We start from the raw sequence: 21,211 nt of genomic DNA on the forward strand, positions 1-21,211 counted from the left end.
GACTGCTACCATTCATGTGTGATTCACACTTTTGTCAAGGAAAAGAAAAATCATCAAAAAATGCGTGATGTGTTAGAAATGTTCTAGATGGTTGCATCATTGTTGCCCATTCCAGGAAGTCGTGTGTGAGTTATATTTTTCATAAGTTTACGAAAACCTTCTGAAACGATACATTTCACAATATCTTTCATTGCCGTATCATTACTCTAATCGGTTTCTGGCACATGTTTTAAGAGATAATAAGGCAGGAAATTGCCAAATGGAAATTTCTTTTTCTCTTTGCATTCACACGCGTTTCCAGGAAGTTGCTGTGCTGTGGCATGGTGTCGTAAAATCTGATTATTAATACGAGCAGTTAGGGTGAATAGAGAAGTATTCAGGTTGATTTCATATATATATATATGTACATACTATATACATACTATACAGTTCATATACTGTATATGTATATACATACTGTATATGTAACTCTGCAGAGTTAAAAGAGCTATGATTCAACTTTAGGGGAAATATTGTCTTTTGAGAAACATGTGAGTCACAGAACTGATGAAAAAAATGTCCCACGAAAGTATTATTCATTCATTGGTCTAAAAATATACTTAGAAAAGATGCCATAACAGATAATAAACATAATTAATATACCAATGAATGATCTACATAAAAGCTCATTCATTAAAATACTAAAGTAAGATTATATAGAATTTGCTTTTGGAATATAGAAAATACTTCCAGTATCTATAGCTTTTTCGACTTAAACTCATATCCAAACTCATATCCGGAACCAAAATGGTGCTTTCATATCGAAATAAAACGTTTACAAATAAATGTTTGGTCTGATTCCTTTTAGAAGCGTCAGAGACCCAGTGTTGTCCCAGAATGCACTGGACTCTCTTATCCCAACCACAGATTTAGTAATCCTTGAAGATAAGGAAGTCACTTTTAAAAGACTGTATTGTGACGGGTTATAAACCTCGTTCATTTAGATTGGCGCTTCATAGCTTCATAACCTCGTTCTGATGTTTTGTTTTCGATTTAAAATGGTATTATTCATATATTTAATACGTATTGCTCTAATATCTTAGTATTTTTTTTAACCATTATGTCTAATTATTTGCAATACCAATCAATCTGTATCATTTTGTTGTATGTAGTGTTCACATATGTGTATTAACTAAAACAAAATCAAAAGGATTTCACATGATTGTGTCTTAAACAGGTTATCTAGACTTTTTGGATATACAATAATATTAGAGGAAATGGAAATACGTCTTAATAAAATAAAATTAGCAATAGTTCCCCCACCTGATTTTATTTTAACATGCCATTGAAGAGCTCAAATCTATCTATCTATCTATCTATCTATCTATCTATCTATCTATCTATCTATCTATCTATCTATCTATCTATCTATCTATCTATCTATCTATCTAATGTATAGAGGAGCTGGGCGATATGACAAAAAGTTTCCCATCCAAGGAGACGTATACAGTATAATCATTACAGTGAAATGGCTTGTAGCAAGTCCCTGAGCTGTGCTCTGTTCTATTATACATTACAACAACATCACTCAAACATGAGAGTCCGGCAAAGAAGGATTTCTATACAGTGTGGTATATAGACTACACAGCATACACAGCTATGCAGGCCGAGTGATGGCCAGAATGTGCAAACAGATCAGAGTGCAAGAGTGTAGAGAGCAGCGTGTGGTGCTAATGCTGATTTATCATATCATGCCATTTGAAGACATTTCTAAGATATGATCAAGGTTTTCTAAGTAGTGTCGCATTAATAAAACACGTTGTCTTCTACAAAATAAAATGATTTAAGGGAATTAAAGGGAATTTCTGCTTCACATTTTTTTATTTTAGAACCCGGTACAGAATTTTTTTTTCTGTTTAATCAGAGATTGTGAAAGGTTGTCAAAAAACCCCCACACCTTTATCTGAGAAAAGGGAATTGGAGCAAAATTTATCACAATATCAATTTTATCTTGATATATTGTCCAGCCATAAAGGACAGTTAAATGCTGATTACAAATACGAGAGTGTTTCCTTGATACGATGTCCGTCTCAATTCGAAGAAATCGCAAAAAAAGAAAAAAAGAAAAGGCGAAGATAGAAAATACAGAGAAACGACTGCATCTGATAAACAATAGTTATCCTGGAGAAAAATCTAGCTTAGTGCTTGCTTAGCAGTTTGCAGTGATCCGGCACCAAAGGACACTTTTCTGTAAAGAGACTGAAACACACACAAAAAAAAGAAAAGACAAAGCAGGGTTATGTTTCTCTATTAAAGTTTAATGTCATTCAATTATTATTAAAGTTGCTGAATTCATTATTTGATAGTTTTTACATTTGTGTAGTTATTACTCATTTGACTATTCATTCAAGTCAATGATTTTAATCCAAACCTCAATAATGTCCAAAAAGTAAGCCTTTAAATAATGTCAACTTCAGTGTCATTATAATCAAATGATGTTGAACATCCCCTGATTATTATTTATACACATATACACTGTAGATGAGTGGTGTGTGAACCGGGTGTTCCTGTTGTTCCAGTGGTGGAAACCTGATGAACAGTTAAATCAGTTCCTTTGTGTAACAGTTAAAGGAGATGTGTAACAGTTAAAGACTATGACAAGGGCTACACAGACTCTTCTCTGTTCTGGCACCGTGGTGGTGGAATGAACTTCCACTTCCCTAGATGTCCGTACAGCCGAGTCACAGACTGTCTTCATACGACGACTGAAGACCTACCCCTTCCTGAAACGCTTAAACTTGCTCCTAATTTTTCCCCTGTTTTTATGTATTCTTAGATGTTGTATGTACATATTTTAAAACGTAGTTTTTGGGCTAATAGTATAGTCAAGTCTGTGACCTATTCAACCTGTGTTAATGTATTCCTTGTTGGAGACTTTAAAGCACTTTTGTACATCGCTCTGGATAAGAAATGTAAATGTAAATGTACACAATATGTTAAATAACCATTACTGTAGATTTTAAAGCATCACAGGTTTCTGTAACGCTCTGTAATGATGAACGTCTGCGGTGTAGGGAATCTGGATGAAATTACTGACATGCTGAAGATCAGCTTTTGATTCATTGCCTTTTGGAAAAATTCTCGTAGCACATTAATTAAGGGGCAGTTAAGACATGACACGGCAGTCAGATGGATAATTAACAGTGTCAGATTGGCTGCAGCGGACCACCAGTTGTCAAACATTTACTGTTTCTTTCACTAAAACTCCATTGAGGATGTTAGAAATCGTGTAGTTACTTCTCCTCAAATTCCTAGTATCTAGGAATCTAGTGGGATTTTTACCTCACTGTTCAATACTGTGTATTGATGGATGTGTCAGCACAGTGCACTCCTCACTAGACCAATACAATTAAGCTGTTACACGTGACATCTGATCAACTGTTAATTATTGCTTTTTCCACTTCCTTTTTATGGATCGTTTGTAGTAGATTTATTGCACCGTTGCAGTCACTACTTCAGTTCCCTAGACTCTGTTTGACATTTAGCAGTAAATTTTAAAATTCTTATTATTTTCGTTTAGGTGTGTAAACGCTGATAGAACTGCAGTTTATTTGTATTTGACAATATATTATGTAAATTTGGTCATTTTTTTATAAGTAAAAGTACCTGTCCAGGGTGTACCCCTGCCTTTTGCCCTATGTGCTCTGGGATGGGCTCCAGCGGACCCCCGTGACCCTAGTTAGGAATAAGCGGGTATAGACAATGGATGGATGGATGGATTAAGTAAAAGTTTTTACACAGATTTGATTATCATGTTGGAAATCTATCATTTCAAGTCATTGTTTGATCAGCCAGTCAGAGAATTTGCCTTATGATTACCTTGCAAATCAGTGTCAATATATTTGCTGTGTTATGCCATTAGATACTTCCCTTTAACAGAGAATGACGCTGTACTCTGCAGAAGTTCAGGATATAATGTAAAATGACAGGTTTATAATATTGCTCATTCTCATATGCTACTGTTTCTATAGTAACAGCTCATATACCTGGGACTCGTATAGTGGATGTTTAACATGAACAAAGAAAAAATATAATCATTGATGTGGTACTGTTTTTGCTAGGAGACTTTTATCCTGTATAAAAGGAGTTCCTGGTGTCAGCGTTTTCTATCAGTCATGGTGCTTGCAAAGTTTCCTTGCATGGGAGACTCTACAGGACAAAGAAATTAATGTTTTTGAGAGGGAGAGAGAGAAAGAGAGAGAGAGTGAGAGACAGAGAGAGAGAGAGAGAAGGCTGATGTGGGTTGGGGGATGTGACTGTTGCGACAAAATAAATGGTAACTTATTGTGCTTTGCAAAGTTTCCTTGCATGGGAAAGTCTACAGGACAAACAAATGTATGTTTTCGAGAGAGATTGAGACAAAGAGAGAGAGAGAGACGGAGAGAGAGAGACAGAGAGAGAGAGAGAGAGAGAAGGCTGATGTGGGTTGGGGGATGTGACTGTTGCGACAAAATAAATGGTAACTTATCGTGCTTTGCAAAGTTTCCTTGCATGGGAAAGTCTACAGGACAAATAAATGTATGTTTTCGAGAGAGATTGAGACAAAGAGAGAGAGAGAGACAGAGAGAGAAGGCTGATGTGGGTTGGGGGATGTGACTGTTGCGACAAAATTAGTGGTAACTTATCGTGCTTTGCAAAGTTTCCTTGCATGGGAAAGTCTACAGGACAAATAAATGTATGTTTTCGAGAGAGATTGAGACAAAGAGAGAGAGAGAGACAGAGAGAGAAGGCTGATGTGGGTTGGGGGATGTGACTGTTGCGACAAAATTAGTGGTAACTTGCGGTAAGGAACTAACTTGTTACTCATGTTCCATAACCATAAATCTAACTTTTAAAATGTGCAACATGACATTCATTAATAAATGAAACATTGCATTCATTAGAAATCATCGCAGAAATATACACTCCTGCCATGTCTTATGTCAGTATATTGTTATTTAGTTGGAAGAGTTTATTAAGGAGAACGCTCGGAAGCCATCAGGGCTTGAGTGTCAAGACGATTTATCAATACATTTTGACCTGGAATATTTCAGTTGTTTCAGGTTTATGATATTTCTAACAATAGATTTCAGACTGTGGTGTTGTTCAACAGAAAAATCTATACTATTCAGCATTTTTGGAAGGAGTCTCCAGTGTCAGGGTTGAAATGTGTCCCTTTCATTTTTTTCCAATGCTTGAAAGTGTTTGTGACGAAAGGCGTTGTGGGATTTTATTTATTTTCTCAGTAACAAGCTGGATAATTTTGTCAAATGACTGCGGTGTAAGAGTAGTAAAACATCACAGCACTCCGATGTTCATATATTTTCTTTTATTTCTTACACAATGCTCAAATAACATGCCTCATCACTGTATGTTTTCTTACTGATATATACTGTTATAAACATGAATCGTACTGACACTGCTGTATATCGTTTCACGTCACTCCAGGTGGTTCCACCCCAACATCACCGGCATCGAGGCAGAGCAGCTCCTCCTGACGCGAGGCGTCCACGGCAGTTTCTTGGCTCGACCGAGCAAAAGCAACCCAGGAGACTTCACATTGTCTGTCAGGTGGGCCTCTTTAACCTCACCACCGTGTGTGTTTATGCTTCTCCACACTCAGTCCTGCTCCTGAATACACTGAAGAATGAGCATTCCTTCCTCAGGCCAGTGCAGCTGCTAACTAATCACATCAGGCATGTTGTTTGTTCCCCTTCGCTGCAGTTTGGTGGACCCGATGCATACATCTCAGGCTAGACAGCGAGCACATTTGTGTGCAGGGTTATTGATCTCTCTGAGTGAGCTCTGTGGTTTCTTTGAGCACTTTTAAGCCTGGTGAAGCATTAGCGCACTCATTGTTTTTACAGAACCTCAATTTGGACGGGCTGTACACTGACAAACTTATGAGCCACGGAGTCTGTTCAACTACTAAACCTGAGTTTAGCAGATTTATAGTCGATTTGACTTTATTGGTTTACTTTTTGAATGAAGAAAACACTTAAATAAATCCTACATGATATCACATACCTTTTAAAGCTCCTAGTATACAGAAGAAAAGCAGGCCATTAATGTAAAAAAAAAAAAAAAACCACAAATAGCTAATAAAAAAAAAAATTCCTAAAATATAATGGATAAAAAAAGGCAGCAAATATATAAAAGAAGCTTTTTTTTTTTATTTTTTAGATTGTTTGGTTGAAAATGCTGAAGGTGAAGTTCTCAACAAGCATTTCTTTTTTTAATCCTTGGCTTATTCAGAAAGTCTTGATTTAAAACCAACAGAATAATTTTGCCATCACCCCAAAATAAACAAATATCCAAGAAAATCTCTGGTGAAATAATATCTTAGGAAACCCTCTTGACATTTTGGGTAAACTAGAAAGGTTTTAAAAGGTCAGGTGAGAGTCAGGAGTATCACCTGGGTTTGTCACTTCAATGTTAGTGTGCTTGGTTTCCTTGTTTGTGTTACATCTATGTAAGCATCAACTACAAAAACGCCAGTGTTCCTAGATGACCTTGTGCTTTCACACTCACTGTCTAAGATGTCTGAGGGAAGTTTTCAGCTTGTGGCGGCACCGTGTGCTCTTGCAGCTGTTAGTCTGGAAAGCGAGAGCCAAAAGGGAAAAGGCAGAACGAGGAGAGAGAGAGAGAGAGAGAGCGCGCCTGTGTGTTGTGGCTGCTGGCAGGGATTTAACAGCGGTGGCTCGTAATAGCTTTAAGACGAGGGGCTGCTGAACCCTGGACCTGCTGCCTGCGGCTTTAGTGGTGAGGCTTCACATTACGTCTTCTACGCTTCAGAATAGGACCATGTGGTTCAGCCACACCACAGGCCTCTTTTCTGAGATATCCACTCCGAGTTTCTAAATACCTTATTGAAGAAAACACAAAAATACACACTTGCGTGTATAAGTCCTGGTCTGTGATGTCACGTGGACTATTCCGTTTATGTATGAATTGGACAAAGATTTATTTTGTTAGACAAGTGGTTAAGGCTGTGGGTTGTTGATCAGAGGATTGGTGTTCAAGCCCCAGCACCACCAAGCTCCTTTGTTGGGCAATTGAGCATGGCCCTTAACCCTCTCTGCTCCAGGGGTGCTGTATCATAGCTGCCCCTGCGCTCTGACCTCCAACTTCCTCAGCTGGGATATGTGAAGAAAAGAATTCCACTGTGCTGTAATGTATGTGTGGTGATAATAAAGGCTTCATGCCCTCAGTTCGTCTTCTAAGCACGGGCGGGAGTGTTGTTAAGGGCACATCTGTGATTTGGCTGTGGGCATGAGAAAATGAATAGGCAAAAAAAATAATGAAGCATTAATATAGAGTAAATCAATTATCCGACACAGCCTGTTTATACCTAGCTGGCTAGCTAGCTCACGCTGATTTGTACATTTTTTTGTTAAACATGTTTCTGGTAAAAACAAAATGAGAAAATGAGACAGCTGTTTCTCAATTGGATGTAAATATTGCTAAATATTGGATTAACACCTCTCTTCTGAAAGGTCTAAAAAGACTATAAATAAATAAATAAATAAATAAATAAATAAATAAACGACATGGGAAATTATTCCTATGTATGTTTTTTTTTTTTTTTTTTACTTTAATCTCAGTCAATTTAAATTAATCTTTACTAAGCCTAATCCCCTGCATGCACAGACACTCGGCTCAGATACTCTAACCAAATAAGCAAGATGTTCTCTTCCACATAAGGTTACAGTTTAGTGCAAATCTTTTCTCATGGTTTCTCATCGAAAATGGATGGACGGAATGGAAATTAGCTGTACTGTACACAGAATATACAAAAAATATATAAAATAGAATAATTTTCAGGCCAATAATAGCAAAAAAAAAAAAAAATGGTGGTGGAAAAAAGATAGTTTTGATTTGATCGGTAACAAATGGGGGAAAATGGAATTAGATTTTTTAATTTTAGCACAGTTAATACATATAAAGAGCCTTGATTTATGTTGGGTTTTTTTTGTTAAGTAGGGTGTGTGTGTGTGTGTGTGTACTTTAACCACATAAACTACGTAAGACGTTTCTGTAAGACGTTATTTTATTTTATTTATTTTTCTTATTTTCACTTTAATTTTCAACCTTTTCATTTAACAAAATAAAGCTCAGTAGTTTTAACTATGAAGATTAGCTGCTACTGTAGCTTTTGGTATCAGTATTAGAAAAGAAATAACCGGTACCCTGTCATCTCTAATACGAATCTGTTAAAGGCAATTTTTTTTTTTTGCAATATCCACATAGACATTTAAGGGTTAATATATTCACACACGGCTTTCATTACTGATAATGAAAAACCATGCATAACCTGACACTACTGATACAGTAGTAATTGCTATTAATTGCATGTCATTTTTCTTGTTTAATTTGTCCCGGGGTGATTTATTTTTTTTAGGAATTCATGGGAAATATGGTGTGATTACTTTCATTTCAAATTCATGAGCATAGGGTGCTTTTTAATTTGCTTTACGTATTCCTCTTATTAAAAAGCTCAAGCATTAGTGAAAATAAGTGCTTTCACATCTCTTTCTCTTCAGTCTAAAGTGTTCCAAAGACTGAAAGTTACTTTCTACCCAATGAGAGATGAGAAGGTGATTACAAAGTCATTAGGAAAGTCTTGCCTTAAAAGAGCATTATTAGATAAAGGCCTGGAGGTTTCGGGGAGCTAAATGGACACAGAGGGATTCCATCAGGACATTATCTCCTCGTCCATGCCTCTCGCTGGCTCTTATCTCTCTTGCTCTGAGTTTCCTGGGTGGAGACTGCAGCATGCCGTCGGCTCCATTGTTAACAGTTTAGGAGCTCGTACAGAGAGGATGTAGCGAGGAGTCCTGTCATACAAACCTCTCACAGAAGGTCAGTTTAATGTGTCAGGTGATGCGTCAGTGCCAGGTAATGTGTGCTGGAACTGTTCAGGAAATGACCTTTCAAACCTGTTCGGAGCCCACAATGAACAAAGAGGTCAATATTTTCCTACTAGTTAAATGTTTTCTCTGAATTCAAAGGAGTAGAAATAAGTTACCTCTGGTTAAAGTATGACACTGGAGCCACTCCACCAAACAAGGTGGAATGAACATTGCCCTATTGCTGGTATGGATTTTTTCAGCTCTGACTTACGTAATGTGGGATTGCCTCAGCTATCTGAACAATACATCCTGTGCTCGGTCTATTTATGGATTTTTAAACCGCAGATTTTAAATATGTACTTAGTCCACGTCTAATAAACTGCTTTATTCTGACCAGTCCATCCAGGATGAGGGAGAGTGGTCTGTGATCTGTGTGTGTATGTGTGGGACTTTGATGCGTTCAGGAAGGAAATAGTTAAACACAGACATGTGGAGTGACTCACTAGCATTGTTGTGTTCCTTTGCTCCCATTTCTGCCAAGCCTAGCTCTGGCAGTAAAATCAATGTTGGGCGCATGGAGCTCTAAAGATAAAATTAGTGAGCAGGCGGCCTTGAATAAGAGGCTGGAGCACAACGGTGTTATTCAGTCCATCTTCAGTCTGGCCTAAAGGATTTTGTTGTCGTCATCATTACTGTCATCATCGTTGTTGCTGTTGTTGTTCTTGTTGAAGTTCCATACCTGCAATTTTGCACCATTTATTACACTTACTTGTTCTTATTTGTTATGCAGTAAATACCACAGCACCATCACTCACTCAGGACTTGTGTCTATATTTACTTTATATTGCATACCTGTATATTTAATAACATTTTTTCACTGAATGTGTTTGTTTGTTTATTTATTTATTTATTTATTCTTTGGGATTAATACAGTTATCTGTCTGTCTGTCTATCTATCAAGCAAGACCTCACAAAAAACATCACACTAATTGCAAGAATGGTTTAAAAAAGTAAACAAAAACAATATCATTTCATGCTTTGCTTTATGTATTAAATGTGCCCAGAGAAGCGGTGTATCCGGGAGTATAGAGAGGTAAATGAGCTCAGCTGGGGCTTTTTGCCGTGTCTGGTTGTGTGCACGGTGATTGCATTAGAGTAGCTCGCAGAGGGACAGCACAGACTGCCCATTTACAGCAGTTCCTCGCCCATTAGGCCCCGGCACTGAAATCCTGCAATGCCCAGTCTCCACTGCTCCCACTCTAATGCAATTACACCCAGGAGAGAGTGCCGATTTAGGAGCCAAGCCCACATAGAGGCAGATCTACTAGCGTATGAGAGAATGAGAGATTGGATTTATCTCACTTTCATATCACTCTGTCCTCATTATCTGTTTGCAGCATGGCTGTATTGCTTTTACATTCAAGGCCATACATTTGCTGAGCTGACATTTTTTTTTTTGGTGTGTGTGTGTGTTTTCATGCTAGATATGACCTGATCTTACTGCAAGCTTGTGGCTTTTTGCCTGAGCCCAGCTGATTTTATCTGTGCAGGTGCTCATGTTCACTTTTTTCTTTTTTTTCCATACGTTGACATTTGGAGCTTCAGCATATTTAAAGTACATTGATACGTGTAGTGAAAAAAAGCAGTGGAAAGTAAAGAAAATATCATATGCGGATCCTTCCTGCTGTATGTTGCCTGTGTGGCTAATCTATCGTTGCTCTAAACTACTGAAAGCAACCGCAGCTTATTACTTTTAAAATAGATTTCTTTTGTGGTGTTGGTGTTATGCTAATAAAAATGTCCCTCTATCACTCTTAGAGAGGAAGGATGTGGCTCCTAACACAGCTTCTTAACAAGTCTATACTCTACAAAATGTACTGCAGCTGTAGTCACCAGTATTTTACTGTATTTGCTTTTTACATTAGCACTATGTCATTTATTATAGCAGTTATTGACTGTAAAATGTATGACAGTAATCCACTCTAAAAAGATAAGATATTGGTGACTATAGCTGGCAGAATTTTACTGTATTTTTCACACTATTTCGACAATTAATTGCTGTAAAATGTACTACAGTACTCTACTGTAAAACGTCGACTATAGCTGCCAGTACTTTTACCGCTGTAATTAATTTCAACAGTTTACTGCAGAATGTACGACAGTATTTTACAGTAGAATACTCGGAGTAACGCAATGTGTGCATATAGATAACGTTTTCTAACTAGGGTGCTGTAAACCACTTAAAGGTACAATGAACCGCAGACGTACCGTAAACATGGCAATTTCTGTGAACGACGTTTAGCTCCGCTGTCTTAAAAATGCATAGCAACTAAAATAACAGAAGAGCATAAGGTAAGTCACATTTTTTTATTTATTTAGAAAAACTTAATATCTAAAAATGCACTCTCTTACTGCCAGATGCTTAAATAATGTCAGTGCTGGGGAAAAGCTTGCTATTTGCAGTGACGCTACTAGCTTAGCTAAACTGTAACAGTTCCTTTGATAGTAATGGTATAATATGACCAAGCTCTACTTAGCTACTTTAAAAAAAAAATCCCATACTCTATCCACCATGAAATCAAACATTTAAAACCATGACTTTCTACCTGAACTCTGCTCATAAACACACATCGCCTGTGATTACCTACAACCAGATCTTAGGTGCTGATATAACATTCCCTCTTGTGTGATATTGCTTAAAATCTCACAAAAAAGTTGTTTTAATTCCTTAGTATGATGTTGCATTCAGGAATGGGGGCGTGGATAGTGATTGTTAAAGGCGATTGTTGGTCACTGTTCTATACCTCAAAAGGAAAATACTGTATTTTACCGTTAAATTTTACGTTAGCCTGCTGTTAGTGGTCGAAAAGCGTACGATTTTATAATATGTTAAAAACAAACAGTATGTTAGAATTGTTAGAATTTTACGAGAATTTTTTTCCACAGCGTAGCGCCCGTGAAAGGCTAAAAGAACAACACTGATACGTCCGTGTCTATAACCTCAAATACACATTACAGTACGAATTAAGATCTCTTCACGTTTAAGAGAGAGAGAAGCAGCCAAAAGTAGTAAATCTAATAAATATAAATTGACATAAATTCTAAATTAGACAATACAATGTTCGATTTAAACAGTATCAGCAATCATAAGGACAAATGACAGGACAATATATTGATATTTAAAAGCAGTCCATAAAATGAGAATTTATATCTTTTGGTGTCATTTAGTAGTTTGGAACAATTTGTCTGTACAGAGTAATAACTGTTCAGTGTCTTGTATCTTGTTGCTTGTTGTCAGACTCCTGCGTGTCAGGTGTAACAGCATCTTTAAACACATTGTTTTCTTCCTTTTCACCTTTGGAACCACTAGTACCGCTAGAACCTCTAGTTGAGAGATCCATGCAAAAGAGAAATGGATTTAAATTCTGGAAAGTGGTTTTATCCTCATATATTAGAATCTTATATTAGAGTATTAAAATCCAAATCCTAGTATCGTGGAAAATATTAACATTTTCACATTGTTCTGCACTTTTATGCTCGGCCCTCTCAGACTGTAACGTTACGGTATGTTGTGTTCAGATAAACTACGGTATAAGGTTACTTTCTGCACATGATCCAAAATGGTGGCTACTTGCTTCTAATGTGTTTCTTAAATGATTTCGCTATTGGTTTCACGCTTTTCCGTAAATTTACTACCTCATATACATCTGTTTGTGTCAGCCTTGGGGAAAACATGCAGTAGAGATTTTCTACAAAAACATAATGCTGCTTTAATGAATTATGTTAAACATTCCTGCATAGCTGGACCGATTTCATTTAAATTAAACTGCATTTCTCTTCCCCACTGTTGGGTGGTTAAATAAATTATAGTGCTTAAAATGTAATGAATAATGCAGAACACATTTTTCTTTTTTTTTCTTTTTTTTTTATATATCCTTATATAAATCATACTGTGGGTAATGTGCAAAAATGTTGTGGAGGCAAAACAGATGTAGAGCTATTTTTCTGAAACCACAGCCCATTAGTCGTATGATGTCGCTGAGCACTGCCTCCTTTGTCTCATCTGTGTTTTCTATCAACCCCAATTAGGCGCTCTGATGAAGTCACTCACATTAAGATCCAGAATTCTGGCGATTACTATGACCTGTACGGAGGGGAGAAGTTCGCCACTCTGGCTGAGTTGGTGCAGTACTACATGGAGCAGCACGACCTTCTGCGAGAAAGGAACGGAGACGTTATCGAGCTCAAATATCCTCTCAACTGCAAAGACCCCACTTCTGAGAGGTAGAACAGCAGCAAGAGACACACACACACACACACACACACACACACACACACACACACTAGTGGTTGCACAACTTTTTTTTTTTTTAACTAAAAACAACTAAAAAGTACATGTCAGACATCAATATTTATTTAGGTTACAGTGTAAATAGCAATAAATCAATGATTGAATTAAGAATCAGTGTGTATCTGTCTATCATAGGGGTGTTCAGTTTTACTGAAAAATGGCCAGAGTGGGTCCAGGTTTTCATTCCAGCCCAGCAGAAGCTACAGTTGATTCTAGTGAAAGCCTAGGTCATAACAGATAACAGATAAATCAGGTGTGGTGTCCGCTTGATTGGAACTCTGTGGTGTATCATTCACTATTTAAAGTGGTACCAATCGTCAAGATGCGTTCATGTCTTTCTAGCTTAATGATCAACCGTCCTGGGATGGAGGATGCTATGTTCAACTCCGTCTTGAGCAATCTGAAAACAAATCTGCATCTGTCCCACTAGCCGTGTGGGAACGGATAATGACGTGCAACGCACAAAACCTAATGCGAACTTTTACACATTAGCAAGAAAAACAACTGCAGAGGAAAGATACAGTCTTGTAGACAGATCTAAGCGATAGAAAAGTGACAATGTTCCATTAAAGCGAGAGATTTTTAATTAAGAGCTGTTTCATAGTTGACTACTCAGTGTAACCCCTAACACACACACACACACACACAGAGAGTGGGGATGTCGAATCATGGGAGCATGCCCTCTAGTGCACAAACCAAGCAGAGGGCTAAACTTGGCAAAATCAAAGCAGAGATCTTATTAGCAGGTGCCATGTGATTATAATTCATTTAGTTTTTTCTTCCAGAGACCGTTTATGATTTTGTGATTTTAATACCAACGCTCTGTTCCTGTGCTTTTCAGAATTCAGCCGCTAGAACAGTTATTCAGCTACATGTTTATATTTGGTGTTTATATGCAGGCCTGCTGTTTTTACTTTAGGAAATCTACTCTAATTACCTTCTACTAACATTATAAGATTGTTTAGGTTTGAAGATGCCTCACTTATCTTTGTCTGGTCATAAAGATCACAGTTTATGATAGCTCGGTTTTTGCGGTTTTTCCATTAAACAAAAACAGCCAGGGTGCCACCCACATGTACCTTCACTTTTCCACATCAACAGCTATATCACATGGTGTAGGTGAGCTATCTACAAGCTCATGTGCCAATTTTCCAACCACAAACGTATAGTTTTTATTCTTTCGACTGAAACGTGCGCCGCGTGAAAAAGAAACAAAAAGCTTGGTATGAGGTTTGTTTTCATACCTGTGTAATTTCTAGATATTTTTTGCTTAGCATTCATTTTTTTTAAACAACATGTCTGTTTTTGTAAAATAAGAGAAATGACGAGAAAATGAAATGAAAATAATTTCAATCTGTGTCCAGGTGGTATCACGGGCATCTTTCAGGCCGAGACGCAGAGAAGCTTCTCACTGAAAAAGGCAAGCCAGGCAGCTTTCTGGTGAGAGAGAGTCAGAGCAAACCCGGAGACTTTGTGCTGTCTGTTCTCACTAACGAGGAAAAACACGAAAATGTGGACCGCAAGACAAAGGTCACCCACGTCATGATACGCTACCAGGTATGGAAGAGATTAGAGATTAGAAGCTTAAGCGAGTGATTGTTGGATTTTCAAAAAGCCATATCATGTCATTTGTGTCTTCTTTGTGCTGCTTGTACAGGATGTGAAGTATGACGTGGGTGGAGGGGAGAGGTTTGACACACTAACAGACTTGGTGGAGCACTATAAAAAGAACCCGATGGTGGAGAAGAGTGGGATTGTAGTGCACCTTAAGCAGGTGCACTTTCTGTTTCACTCTTTTAGTCTGGAGATCTTTTCCTTCTCATTTCTTGTTTGTATCAGAGCACTTTTGGAGTGCAGTGTTTCTAATGGTTGCTTTGTGTTTTCTCTTTACAAATGGAAGCCGTTCAATGCCACTCGGATAAACGCGGCCAACATTGAGAACCGGGTGCGAGAGTTAAACAAAGTTGCAGACAATTCTGAGAAACCCAAGCAGGGCTTCTGGGAAGAATTCGAGGTATATCAGTGGGCCGATTGTTCATTTATTTTTACGTTTTGTAGAGTAGCTCAGTTTAGGAGATATCAATTTTTTTCCAAAAGGAAATAAGAGAGTATTTCATAGTTCAGTTTATATTTGACTCTCTACTTCTTTACATATTATATCTGATGAATCCGGCAGTTAGAAGATGTCTGAACAAAAGGCCCTCTGTCTGAGCTTGCATGACCTCATATAACACATCTGCGTCTTTCCCCCAGGGGGCGCTGGCTAGACACAAAGTTTCATATACTGTAGATCTGTCTGAGTGGTTTTTCTGTCCTACTTAAAAACTTATTTTGCCTTAAGTGTTGTTTTTTTATGTATATCATAGCTCTACTAATATCCAATGACCACAGTAATTTTCTCCCATGTATTTCCCCAGATGCTACAGCAGCAGGAATGTAAACTCCTGTACCCAAGAAAAGAAGGCCAGAGAGCTGAGAATAAGAGCAAAAACAGATACAAGAACATTCTACCCTGTACGTCAACACTTGCACACACCAACTGCCACCACCTGTTACTTTCTTTTTTTTTTTTCCCCCTAAGCAAGGGTTGTCAAACATATACCCCATGGCCCTGTAGCGGTCAGATAAATGCTCTAATCGGGCTGCCCACCTGAATTAATCCTTGTTCTGTATTGTGGACTGTACTTGAACTCAAAGTTTGGGGGGGTAATTTTGGTCATTAAACTAAGAGAAAAAATAAAGCAATAAACCAGTCATGCTCTTTCTCTGTGTTGTAGTTGACACCACCCGGGTGACGATCAGGGAAGCGGATCCTGACGTGTCTGGCTCTGACTACATTAATGCCAACTATATCAGAGTAAGTCAAGGCCAGGCTAAAAGCCCTGGCATAAACTTAAAGGCTGCTTTGTCACTAGTCTGAGGTTGCCAAGCCCTAGAGAGCATGCAGTGTTATTAATATAAAACCTAATATTTCAGATATTGAAATTTTCAGGAATTAATGAATCTAATAATAAAACACTTCCACTTTTTCATTTTCTCAGAGTGTGCAGGAAGAGGACCGTCATGTGGATGAAGGCAAAGTGTTCATTGCTACTCAGGGCTGCCTTCAGAACACTGTGATGGACTTCTGGAAAATGGTCTATCAGGAAAACACTCATGTTATTGTCATGACGACCAAGGAGATGGAGCGAGGCAGGGTGAGGTCAGGCCCTGGAGGCTGCTGTGCTTTATTTCCAGCTGTTGCAAACGAACATAGCCAAGTTTTATTTGATCATTTTGCACATTACAGCTGAGTTCTTTAGACTTGAAGAGATGCACTGCTGAAGTGTGCGTAACCCAGATATTCAACTGAAATTTATAACTAACCCAGATATTTAACTGAAATGTGTAACTAACCCAGATATTCAACTGAAATTTATAACTAACCCAGATATTTAACTGAAATGTGTAACTAACCCAGATATTCAACTGAAATTTATAACTAACCCAGATATTCAACTGAAATTTATAACTAACCCAGATATTCAACTGAAATTTATAACTAACCCAGATATTCAACTGAAATTTATAACTAACCCAGATATTCAACTGAAATTTATAACTAACCCAGATATTCAACTGAAATTTATAACTAACCCAGATATTCAACTGAAATTTGTAACTAACCCAGATATTCAACTGAAATTTATAACTAACCCAGATATTCAACTGAAATTTATAACTAACCCAGATATTCAACTGAAATTTATAACTAACCCAGATATTCAACTGAAATTTATAACTAACCCAGATATTTAACTGAAATGTGTAACTAACCCAGATATTCAACTGAAATTTATAACTAACCCAGATATTCAACTGAAATTTATAACTAACCCAGATATTCAACTGAAATTTATAACTAACCCAGATATTCAACTGAAATTTATAAAGGTCCAATTGCATTAAATTCTTTTGTAAGGTTTGATTAAGCAATATAACCGAATGCTGACAACCTTTAACTTTTAATGCTTCAGTGTTAATGATTAGTTAATGTCTGTATAAAAAGACACTTTGTTTTTTGTGTCATATGATGTCCTTTTGACTAGCGTTATGTCTAGTGAACAGATGAGACACATCAGTTATGAACGTGGCATAGAATCATCATTTTTCTTAAACAAGCCAAATGAAAATATCTGCAGAAGTTGAATAAAACTCTCCTCTTTCTGACCCGCTGTCTCTGACACTAGAGTCTCGGTACCGATGAGTTGCCTGGAGCCGAATAATTTACATAAATGTGAGCGATCAGTTAAGCTTCGGTAGACAGTCTCCTCCAGAAGCAGTACTGATTCATTTAAAAAAAAAACTACTTGCTGAACTATGGAGGGTTTTTTTTATATATATACTTTTATCGGCTCTGCTATGGTATTATTTTTTTTATGTCCACTGAAGTGCTTTGCTGATTCCTGACTTTATTCTGTCGATTCACAGAATAAATGTGTACGCTACTGGCCAGACACAGACACAACAAAGGAGTTTGGGAATGTGTGTGTGAGGAACATGGAGGAGCAGGCTGCTCAGGACTACATCCGCAGAAAGCTGGAGGTCACACGTACAGACCGAGTAAGATCCTTCTCATTCATTTTTAAAGCTGGGTTTGTCCCTTTTTTGAAGAAGAAGAAGAAGAAGGTTACCCATTGTAGTAAAAGCAAAAAACATAATGATTGCAGCACAGAGTATATTAATGAAGTGGCCAACATTTTATGCTTGTTTTTGGCTGGTGATATGACCTACAGCATGATCACATCATTAAAAAATACAAATCTGAACTTCTCACTTTAATTAAGATAGATAGATAGATAGATTGCTTGTCTCAGATTTCATCGAGATTAGTGACATCATGTACTGAATGTTTGTCTGGTCTTGGTATAACTGTAGAAGGAGGCTCCTCGGTACATCTGGCACTATCAGTACCTGAGCTGGCCTGACCACGGCGTTCCCAATGAACCAGGAGGAGTCCTCAACTTTCTTGAACAGGTCAACCGAACTCAGAACAGCATTCCAAATACCGGACCTGTCATAGTCCATTGCAGGTAATAGAATCTCAATATATAATGTATAATCTTTATATTTATTACAACACATAATATTATTTTTATTTTATAGAATTTTGAAAAGACACTGCTTCTGACTCGTTCTCAACTACAACTAGTAGTGAAACACTGCATCACAGGGGAGAATAAAACATCCATAACTATCCCACTGTTTTGCATGCATGAGCTTACAGCTGCTCATGGCTGCCTAGCGTGCAGAGAGAGTGTCTGCCATCCCGGAGTATACACCTCATTTTTGCTCAGTTGGACACCCGAATGGTTGAGTAATCTTTGGGATTCAAACTGATGCTTTTCTTATTTCTGAGTAATTGTGTTGCAGCCTGTGCGCTCTCTTTTGTATGTTTCTGAACCAAGAGTAAAATTATTGCCAGAAGTGGAAATGGAGAAATGCATTTAAAGATTCTGATTAGAGCTTAGGGCCATCAGAGATTTTGATTACAAACTGAATTGATGAGGCTGTCTGTTTAGGTACATTATGTAGCAGTATGACAACTTGATCAAAGCCTGAAATTCACTGTGGCCCAGAGCCCTTATTCACACAGACACAAAGATATTTTAATGTCTTTTTTTTTTAAACACTATTGCCACATGGAAGGGAAAGAATACATTAATAAAACCCTGACATTTACCGGCACATGCCTCTTGCAGGTGTTATGAACGTGTTAGGAATCCAATCATTATTGCTGACCAGGTTGTTATTTTGTTGTTTTGGAAAATTTAATCTTGCATTTTCTTTTATTATTACACATTTACGCTTTGGGGATGCTTCCTAAATTCAACGCTTATTTCGAAAGGAAATAAAATATGAGTGAACTAGCAGCTGGAATTCACATTAATGGGCTTAGGGACCAATCAGCTTTTCTGCACTTCAGCTTATCATACTACATGCTGTTAATGTTATACTTGAGGCATGGCACATGACAGTTTATGTCATTTTACTGCCACCCACTGAGCTAGCATGCTCATACCTGCATTTTCTTATATATATATATATATAATAATAATGATATAATGATATAATGATATATATATATATATATATATATATATATATATATATATATATATATATATATATATATATATATCATATGAGACCACTGCTCATTCTCTAGATTTGAACCCTGTTGAAAACCTCTGGAATGTCATCAGGAGGATGATGGATGGTCACAAACCATCAAGCAAAGCTGAGCTTGGTATAAAGTTACCCAACAGCAATGTGAAAAACTGGTGGAGAGCATGGAGCTTAATATTATTTAGCCAAAGCCTTAACACAATTTGTTCACAAATTATTTGCATTTTGTTTTATTTGAGTTATTAAAGCTCTGCAAATACTGCATGATCTTGGGTTATTTTGATGTGTTGTCATTTCCTTTAAATATACACTCTAAATAACAAGTTATATTTTGAATTTAGGAGAAATATTGTCAGCAGTTCACAAAAAATAAAAGAAAACTGTTCATCTCTCCAGTACATGCACCTGTAAGAAAAAAACATAAGAAATTGATTATTTTTTAGTGGTCTCTTATATATATATATATATGTTTTGCGTCACACATGACAAGTATGTGTGGGTGTGTTTTGAATTTTCCCTCACATTTGTTTTGTTTTGTTTTATTGCAGCGCAGGGATCGGAAGAACAGGCACAATAATTGTGATAGACATCCTTATTGATATCATAAATAGACAAGGTACGCTGATGATGTTAATTCTCTGAATGTGGTACACTACTGTAAGAGCTGGTGTGTATGAAATTGGGGTTAAGTCTGTACATCCTGGTGCGTGTCTCTGCGTAGGACTGGACTGTGACATCGACATCCCAAAGACCATCCAGCGAGTGCGTCAGCAGCGGTCAGGCATGGTCCAGACTGAAGCCCAATACAAGTTCATTTACATGGCTGTACAGCAGCATATCGACACAGCCCAGAAAAGGCTGGAGGAAGAGCAGGTAACATTTCAATCCATTTGCAGTGTTTTGTAGGATTGTGTTTCGAGGAGTCGCCCCATTCTACCACTCACTTAATCACCATTACTCCACTGCCTGTGTAATAGCATCCCTGAGAGTTCAAAGCTGAAAAAAAGAGAAGATCTTTTGTGCTGTCAGTGTGTATGGTCGTTCCTCTTGTCGGTGGCAGTTTGTCATGTTGTTGATGATCTTTTGCAGAGGAATAAGACAAAGGAAAGAGAGTACTCCAATATCAAATACTCTCAGATGCCAAATACTAGGGCCATGCCCAATATGAGCTCCTCTCGCTCGACATCTGTGTAAGTACCTCACACACAGGTTCATTATTGATATGTATTCACAAGGTGGAATGAGAAATCATTTGAATTTGCACTGGGTTTGCTTGTGTAAGTTGTCCCAGTGAGTAAGTTCAAGTGCCTTCAAGTCATGTTCCATAAACTGTTTGAGGAACCTGAGCAAATCTGCAGGTTTAGTGTCTATAGCTTTACACCCACACTCACTCAACTTACAGTTGCTTGCCGTTCGATGGATGTTGTGACGTAAAACTACCACTGTTTGTTTTGTGAAACATCCGTTGGACAGTTAGTCGTAAACCGATGAGATGATGATGACAGTAATTCACACTGTGTGTCACATCCTGTCTTATTTAACTAGAATGAATGATGAAACATCCAGTGTATATGAGAACGTACACATCAAAAACCCAAAGAGCCCCGTCTGCACAAACTCCAGGAGATAAGACATGGGGCTGCTGCCTCACACTCTCTATGTGAGTATACATTTCCGTTTACACACACACGCACGCACACACACACACACACACACACAGCATTCTGCAATGCAATTAGCACCATGCAGCTGCTGACACAGGTGGTGTCAGGGGTGTGAAAGGTTTCACACGAAGGAAAAGTGTACAAAGCGAATGTGAGGT

At 37.7% G+C, this 21,211-nt stretch overlaps 1 protein-coding gene across 4 annotated transcripts in view; it reads left to right on the forward strand.

Annotated features, from left to right (window-relative positions):
* The window catches only part of ptpn11b (protein tyrosine phosphatase non-receptor type 11b), a 36,145-nt gene that overhangs the window by 9,636 nt on the left and 5,298 nt on the right, over window positions 1–21,211 (forward strand). For all 4 annotated transcript variants that reach the window (XM_058409712.1, XM_058409713.1, XM_058409715.1 and 1 more), the window contains 14 exons: window positions 5,467–5,589; window positions 12,960–13,154; window positions 14,586–14,778; window positions 14,879–14,995; window positions 15,122–15,235; window positions 15,639–15,735; window positions 15,999–16,078; window positions 16,263–16,418; window positions 17,692–17,823; window positions 18,139–18,293; window positions 19,938–20,005; window positions 20,111–20,262; window positions 20,479–20,579; window positions 20,935–21,049. In XM_058409712.1, the coding sequence (XP_058265695.1) occupies window positions 5,467–5,589; window positions 12,960–13,154; window positions 14,586–14,778; window positions 14,879–14,995; window positions 15,122–15,235; window positions 15,639–15,735; window positions 15,999–16,078; window positions 16,263–16,418; window positions 17,692–17,823; window positions 18,139–18,293; window positions 19,938–20,005; window positions 20,111–20,262; window positions 20,479–20,579; window positions 20,935–21,019 (1,768 nt within the window). In that variant the 3' untranslated portion in view covers window positions 21,020–21,049. The remainder of the gene's footprint in view (window positions 1–5,466; window positions 5,590–12,959; window positions 13,155–14,585; window positions 14,779–14,878; window positions 14,996–15,121; window positions 15,236–15,638; window positions 15,736–15,998; window positions 16,079–16,262; window positions 16,419–17,691; window positions 17,824–18,138; window positions 18,294–19,937; window positions 20,006–20,110; window positions 20,263–20,478; window positions 20,580–20,934; window positions 21,050–21,211) is intronic.

This window comes from Hemibagrus wyckioides, linkage group LG15, assembly GCF_019097595.1.
Source record: "Hemibagrus wyckioides isolate EC202008001 linkage group LG15, SWU_Hwy_1.0, whole genome shotgun sequence".
Lineage (NCBI taxonomy): Eukaryota > Metazoa > Chordata > Actinopteri > Siluriformes > Bagridae > Hemibagrus > Hemibagrus wyckioides.